This window comes from Micropterus dolomieu, linkage group LG21 (genome assembly GCF_021292245.1).
Source record: "Micropterus dolomieu isolate WLL.071019.BEF.003 ecotype Adirondacks linkage group LG21, ASM2129224v1, whole genome shotgun sequence".
Classification (NCBI taxonomy): domain Eukaryota; kingdom Metazoa; phylum Chordata; class Actinopteri; order Centrarchiformes; family Centrarchidae; genus Micropterus; species Micropterus dolomieu.
In genome coordinates, this window is record NC_060170.1 from 1609884 (window position 1) to 1617951 (window position 8068).

At 40.0% G+C, this 8068-nt stretch overlaps 1 protein-coding gene across 2 annotated transcripts in view; it reads right to left on the minus strand.

Annotated features, from left to right (window-relative positions):
• Positions 1 to 8068, minus strand: part of zfr (zinc finger RNA binding protein) — a 35139-nt gene that overhangs the window by 2240 nt on the left and 24831 nt on the right. The window contains exons 14-18 of one of the 2 annotated variants that reach the window (XM_046034419.1): positions 6894 to 7044; positions 6119 to 6260; positions 3639 to 3736; positions 2708 to 2803; positions 1186 to 1297 (exon numbers count right to left, since the gene is read on the minus strand). In XM_046034419.1, coding sequence (XP_045890375.1) covers positions 1186 to 1297; positions 2708 to 2803; positions 3639 to 3736; positions 6119 to 6260; positions 6894 to 7044 — 599 coding nt within the window. Of the gene's footprint in view, positions 1 to 1185; positions 1298 to 2707; positions 2804 to 3638; positions 3737 to 6118; positions 6261 to 6893; positions 7045 to 8068 lie in introns of those variants that run through there. The other variant, XR_006822416.1, reaches the window with a different exon arrangement.

Below are 8068 nucleotides of genomic sequence, written 5' to 3' on the forward strand. Positions count from 1 at the left end.
CCCCCACACAATTAAGATTTTTCAAAATCGTTCAGGCCCATTTGTAAGTAACAGGGCACCGCACAGTTCCACAAGGTCCTTCACATTTTGCAAGACACGATGCAAAAAGCTTCTACTCTTGAACCTTCTTGTGATTTTTCAAGTCTGGAGTGCAGTGTTGCAAAAATCTTGCATATTACTTACCTACTTTATCATAACCAAATTTCAGGTTCCTTGGATCCTAGATCATACAAAGTGAAAAATACTGATTCTCCAGTTCAGGATAGGGTTTACATAGTGTTTAAATTTATCTCTGTGTCACAGCAATCCTTTTGAATTTGAGGTTCAGTATTTTTCTGATCCTGCATCTGACTAATTATTGATATCACAGCAGTGATGTAGAAATTAGACTAATTTTAACATATGCTACCATTATTCTAACGTGCTTTCTGTGTCACTTTTTCAAGTTTTTGACATTTTGTTTAAATTGTTATCAGTATTTATTAAGTCATAAGAATAATATCTTTAAAATAATAAATAAATTAGTTAAGATGAATTGACTAAATAGTCGATAAGATTAATTGATTTGAAAAATGAAGTTGACCTCATTGGTCTCTTTGGTCCATTTAGTAAAGCAATTATCAGCTGTGTAGCACCCTTAGCCTCCCTGGGAAGGCTTTTGTCAGGGTGACGGAAAGGAGACTTTAGTCGATTGCTCCTCTTGAATCTGAGATTTAACAATGCACTCTGTTTTAGCGCCACATGTATTAAAGTTAAATATGCATAAAAAGTGTACCCTAAGTGGTCTTTACTTACCTCAGTGGCAGAGAGAACCACACCTTTATTTTGGACAGGCTAGTATAAGAGGCAGCCCATATTTTTAATTCCCCCTATTTCCAAGTTAATGTAAACTCTACACTTCCTCTATGTTTACTTGTTGTCTTGATAAGTTCTGTGTAATGTCCATTTCCACTGCAGTTCATCAGTACAGCAAAGGTCACATCAGCTATTCACTTTGAGTTCCCCCCCCCCCCACACAGAAGGCGTTAAGCTACCATGAGTGAAACTCAACGCATCTTCCAGAAACTTTATAGAAGTATTGAGTTTTGTTTACAGGAACAGTCAGATAACATTAGTGCATGTAGATACAGCAACGTGAATGCATATAATTGTACAGAAAAACAAAAAGAAGAAACAAGATCTTACCAGGCAGTAAAATCCCAGATGAAATACATTCAAAGACACGTCTCAGGGCATCACCTGGGCTGAGGGGGGCAGAGCTGCTACTGATGGCCTTCTCAACTAGCAACTCCATAGCCTGAACAGAGTGAACAGTAAAGATGGCTTAAATGTCTGGCAAATACAATCTCCACTTGTATTATGATAGACATGCTACTTACAGTAATTGTTTACAAGGCAAATATTACTATCACCAACATGCCATTTGACTGAAAGCATGATTGATTGTTGAGTTGAAGGCTAGCAAACGTAAGCCGCAATCCTCAGCTGTAAATGTATACGTGTGCGTTTGTTGTTTGGTTGGGCTGTGAGTTCGGGTTGTAACATCAGTCATGAGTTAAATTACATACTGTAGCTGAAAAATTCTAAAGTGGTAAACCGAAATCATCGGCCAGTTTATTAAGCCAGACACTTAAACGGGTATATGTTCAATTGCTTGTTAGCAAATAGCTAGTCAGCGAATCACATAGCAGCAACTAAATGCATTTAGGCATGTAGACGTGGTCAAGGCAACTTGCTGAAGTTCAAACTGAGTGTCAGAAAGAGGAAGAAAGGGGATTTAAGTGACTTTAAACGTGGCATGGTTGTTGGTGTCAGACTGCTCTGAGTATTTCAGAAACTGGTGATCTACTGGGATTTTCACCCACAACCATCTCTAGGGTTTACACCTGAGAATGGTCCGAAAAAGAGAAAATATCGAGTTAGTAGCAGTTGTGTGGACGAAAATGCCTTGGTGTCAGAGGAGAATGGACAGACTGGTTAGAGATGACAGAAAGGCAACAGCAACTCAAATAACTCGTTATAACCAAGGTATGCAGAACACCATCTCTAAACGCACATGCCGAACGTTGAAGCAGATGGGAGCAGAAGGCGACCACACCGGGTGCCACTTCTTTCAGCTAAGAACAGGAAACTGATTTACAATTCACACAGGGTCAAATTGGACAATAGAAGATTGGAAAAACGTTGCCTGGTCTGATGATTCTGAATTTCAGCTGCGACATTCAGATGGTAGGGTCAGAGTTTGGCATAAACAAGATGAAAGCAAGATCCATCCTGTTTGTATCAACGCTTCAGGCTGGTGGTGGTGTAATGATGTAATTCTTGGCACAGACGGCAGTAGGGTGAACAGTCTATGTGTGGTTGGGTACTGTCCTTTAGTATCCTTTGGTCTCTGCAGGCCCCTCGCCTCACAGATATCACTGATGCTCAGTAGATGGGGAACAATGATTTTCTGAGTGGTTTTAATCACCAGCCGCAGAGCCCTTGTGTCCTGAGCCATAAAAAAAAAAAAAAAACACACACACACACACACACACACACACTGCCAATTTCTGAAGTTTTCAGTCAGGATACTGACTGTCTTCCCCTGCTGTGCTGCTTTCCTCCCTATTGTCCGCCTGTGTTACCTGCCTGTTGCCACCAGTGTGGCCCGCCTCCCCATTGTGTGCCTGTGTGTTCATAAGCATGTTTAAATAACATTACTTACCCATCCTGGGAAGGGCGACCACGTAGGAACTCGCTGACAGAGGTCTCGCAGGATTCGGATGATGATCACACAGGACTGAAGTCCATTGGCTCTAGCCTTTTGATGTAATAAAGTTAGGTTTACGGAGTGTTCAAGAGTGACAAGAGATGGACCAAACAAGTGAATCAGTTCTATCATTGAGGTCCAAACACTACTGTGCATAATGGAAGCTGGAGTATGGTTGGAGGTGCGTATGAGCCATAAAGGTTTGCAATCAGCTGCCATTCCCAGTAGTCTTGTACCTCACAGTTAGTAAGGGAGTTCAAAGTTTGCAAGATGCACAAGAAATTACGACTTTTCTTGCCATCTTCTAAACCCTGACCCCAGGTTTAACCAGGTATCTCACAAACAGGTACTTAAAGTACAAGAATCCACCTGAGGGGAGAGTATAAGGACTGAAAGAGCAAAGGAAATCTGCTTTACTTTGCCTATGCTTTTGCTCAGGTAGCAGAATCACAGGAAACTACTCAGATATTCCTTTTTCTCTCAATCCCCATTCTACAAAATATACAGAATAAAAACAATACAAACGTTGAACATGAAAGCACTTCTTGTGGCACAACTTTGTGCAAGTTATTGTGCAGCCTTATGGAATCACATGGAACTATAATGCAGTACTTGGAGAAATTTTAAGGGAATACAAGGATGCCAGTTCATTGCTAGAGTATATTTTTCATGTGAGAGCTTCAAATTAACTTAGATTTATAATCAATACATATGGACATTAACCAGATCCTTGTTGTAATAGGTGGCATCCTTGAATATTTTTTTGCTTCAAATAGTAATAATTTTCATCATTATAATAAAATGAAAACCAAATGTGTAAAACACAAATAAATAAACATAAGCATCTCATAAGGCTACAAGAAGAAAGTAAAATGATGTTCCGAACCTGGAACCACTTAGCGTGGCGCAGAGCAGCCAGAGCGTCAAGGCATTTTTGCCTGTCCAAGACGTCCGCTGGGTCTTTCACCATACCCGAGGTTACATCTAAAAATGGATTTGAATTGTCAAAATGGTGATGAGGAATGGGTGTTTGACCAGGTCAGCGAGGCTGGCAAAGAACAAACACATTGCCACACATACCAGCGTTTATTCCCATGACAACCTAGAGTTGGTTGCTTATTTTGTAGGTTACTAATATTATAAGACTGACTACACAAACCAACACATTGTCAAAGTGAGTGGATAGATACAAATTGCGTTTACACTGACTATCTGTTAAGTCATTATATTGAAGACAAATTGCTGTGTTTGAAAAGCAACAATCTAGTTAAATTACATGGGTTTAGGTCAAAATGTTTTGAAGCCAATACCATTTTATCAGGTAATTGTGTTAAAAATTTTCCATTACCTTGGTAAGTACCATGGGAATTTTGAATTTTATCAGATTTACTTAGTTCAAACACTGGGACAGAGGAGGGATTCCATGACTATTAATAATTACTATGAACAATGGCTAATAGGGAGCGACCTGATAAAAAAAAAGTGGCATGGCAATAGTAGGTGTGGCAAAGTTTTTGGGATGTGAGAAAACCTTGGTCAAAAATCCTTCCGAAGCTGTTGGGCCCTACTAAACCTCTGATGGGAGACAACGTACTGGGAATCTGTTTTTTTTTTCTTCCTTCAAGAAATAAAAGGGATATTTGTGCTGGACTTATATTACTACAAATATAAAAAGGAGGAAAGCAATGGGTGCTGAAGAAGAGAAATAAAACATGAGAACTACCAGCAAACAAAAGGGGTTAGGATATCACTGCATGCATATCTAACATCAGTAGGTTGGAATAAGACCCCAACAATCATTGTATACCAAAGGCTGTACTCAGGTCCAACCAAAGATTCCTCATAGGCTTTTTACCTGAACATGTAACAATCCTCCCCTTAGAATAATTTGAAATAATCAGATTTCAAAGCAATATAGTCATGATTACTCTTCATCTTTCCACTGTCAATTAATTCAAAAGAAAAAAAATATCCATCTTTAAAGGATTTGTCCTATCTTTCCATAGTCAGTGAAATCAAAATGAGTGTCAAAGGTTTTCATTTTTGCTGAACCAAACTAATTATCTCTATTGAGACCAATTTTGAGTCTTGTGTGTAAAAGGAACATGTCAATCTACTCAGGGGAGCACTTCAGAACAGGGGACCTCAGCATGGTGAACTGTTTGAAAATTTGTTTCCTGTGGGAAAATATCCAATTTCCTTGGCCAAATCTTGATTTGAGAAAGGACTACAAAAACATCTTTGTGCAATAAATTCCAAATTAAACTTTGTCTCATCTCAAAGAAAGTTTGGAGAAATACTGTAATGCATGTCAGACACTGATTATCGCTAACAAAATGGAAACAGAATCCCCAGTAACACAGGAAACAAAATAGAATCTCACCTGAGAATAATAGGACTTAACACAATGCAAACCATGATCATGCTTTGTTCAAAGGATAAAGACAGCATTTGAGAGGTAGGAGTTACAGAGCTAAAAGCCTAAGAGCAATACTGCTGGCACTTGCCTCTTCTTGCATTTTGTTTTATTTTACACTAGAAGTGATCTGCCCCACATAATTAAAAAGAGCATTCACTGAGAAAAAAAAAATCTCTCAGGCTTAAACCTTAGACCAGTAAAAGCAGATAATCTAAATCTGCTGTTTCATTGAAAAGATTTCAACAAAGGTTTTATTAAAAATGTAATATTTGCAGGTCATCAGCTGTGCACAACAAACCCTGAAAGAACGAGACGTCAACATAAAGTTATTAAAGCTAGGGTAGGTAATGTATTTCAGAAGCATTTTTTGGTTATATCGGTTAAAATTCTTTCAGCAATCAATAAGTCGAATGAAACAAAAAGGAAAAAAAAATAAAAAATCTGTGGCTGTCACAGGCCTGTAACAAGCACGACCAATCATTTCATTCAGTCCAAATGAAATGATTGGCTGCCCTACCACCTGTCTGTGCACACTCTGCCCGTGCACTCACTGTGCATGAACATGTGTTGGGGGGGAGTGGCTTTGGAGGGAAGTCTGATGAGCAGGGGCCTTTTTCCTCAGAATCAGAAATACTTTATTTATCCCCAAGGGGAAAAAAGGCAGTCTTCCTAGTTCTCAAACGTTACCTACCCCAGCATTAACTATGGTGAGCTTGCACTTCCTTGGTAACCCTGTCATTCCATATTTTGAAATCCAAATGAATCATAAATAAAACAGCAAGTTGCAAGGACAATCTGATTTAGGCCCAACAAAACAATCTTTATAGAGTGCCAGCAGGACCGTGCTCTTCAGGGTGCCAACAAACATATTTAAACTGATTTCATAGAATGATAGCAGAAAGACAATAAAAGGAGGTGCAATGGACAGGCTGTGATGGTTTCCCAACCTCCATCCCGGCCAGTTTCTTCTCTGATGACAGGTGAAGTCAGTGTGATTGTCACTTGCATCTTTGGCTCGGTACAGGACGTCAGAATGATGGCTGCCTCCTGGATAGATCCAGTGACTTCATATTTCTCTGGTGTTACCATCTGGAAGAAATGGTGTAGATGCAAATGTGCTAACATTATTTCCAAGTCCATTGTACAAACAACTAGTTGACAGCTAGGGAACATATCTAGTTGATCATCTACACTCTGTACCTGTCAAAGTGGCCACTTTGTTCAACTGAAGCAATTTGGTAGATTACATAACATCAGCTTGATTCAGTCTGTTAAAAGGGTTAGATCTCCAACAATGCACAATGGAGCCGAGTCTTTTTCCCCTCCCTCTGCCACTTTAAATATGGGCCGTATTTTACAAGTCAGATAAAAACATTGCAGCTGCCATTACCACTAGCTACAGACATCATCCCCATTTACTTTCAGTTAGGCAAAGGGATAACGTTACATATATCCCACTGCTGAAAATAAGCATCTACACAGATGACATTCTGTTATAAATCATAAACCCTTTGTTTTTTCAGGCAACCTGTCCAGTGTGTACCCCAGTGTCAGCTGGGACTGGCTCTATTATATAACTGAAACACACACAAAGAAAAACTATTGTTTAATATTTGTCCCAGTAAATTACTCTGACCAATTTTACAACCAAACCAAGAGGTAGGTACCTATAAAGTGGCAACGGAAGAAATTATTGTGGTGTGATATTTGTAAAGATAGTACTGTTAGTTGTTTAGGAAGGTGCTCCATAATGCTGTTGAGGAGGCCCTTGGTTGGCTTCTCAGAGCAGAGCAGGACCAGGTTGACGTTCTTGTCCCCACGAAGCAGCAAGCCTTTGGCCAGGACTCCAACCCGCATCACTCCCTTCAGGGCTCTGGACAGTCATACAAGGAAGATGGAAGGGAAAATGCGCAAAAGCAAAACAAGCAACAATCATTACATCCCACTGCCATGTTGGAAGATGAAAAACACTAACAAAAGAGCAGTGTCACATAAACCATGCAGATGCAACACCGAAGCCTACTGCTACAGGTATATACAGTGGGTACGGAAAGTATTCAGACCCCTTTAAATTTTTCACTCTTTGTTTCATGACAGCCATTTTCCAAAAATCAAAAAAGTTCGTTTTATTTCTCAGTAATGTACACTCAGCACCCCATCTTGACAGAAAAAAAAAACAAATGTAGAAATTTTTGCAAATTTATTAAAAAAGAAATACTGAAATATCATATGGTCATAAGTATTCAGACCCTTTGCAGTGACACTCATATTTAACTCAGGTGCTGTCCATTTCTTCTGATCATCCTTGAGATGGTTCTACACCTTCATTTGAGTCCAGCTGTGTTTGATTATACTGATTGGACTTGATTAGGAAAGCCACACACCTGTCTATATAAGACCTTACAGCTCACAGTGCATGTCAGAGCAAATGAGAATCATGAGGTCGAAGGAACTGCCTGAAGAGCTCAGAGACAGAATTGGGGCAAGGCACAGATCTGGCCAAGGTTACAAAAAATTTCTGCTGCACTTAAGGTTCCTAAGAGCACAGTGGCCTCCATAATCCTTAAATGGAAGACGTTTGGGACGACCAGAACCCTTCCTAGAGCTGGCCGTCCGGCCAAACTGAGCTATCGAGGGAGAAGAGCCTTGGTGAGAGAGGTAAAGAAGAACCCAAAGGTCACTGTGGCTGAGCTCCAGAGATGCAGTCGGGAGATGGGAGAAAGTTGTAGTAAGTCAACCATCACTGCAGCAATCCACCAGTCGGGGCTTTATGGCAGAGTGGCCCGACGGAAGCCTCTCCTCAGTGCAAGACACATGAAAGCCAGCATGGAGTTTGCTAAAAAACACCTGAAGGACTCCAAGATGGTGATAAATAAGATCCTCTGGTCTGATGAGAC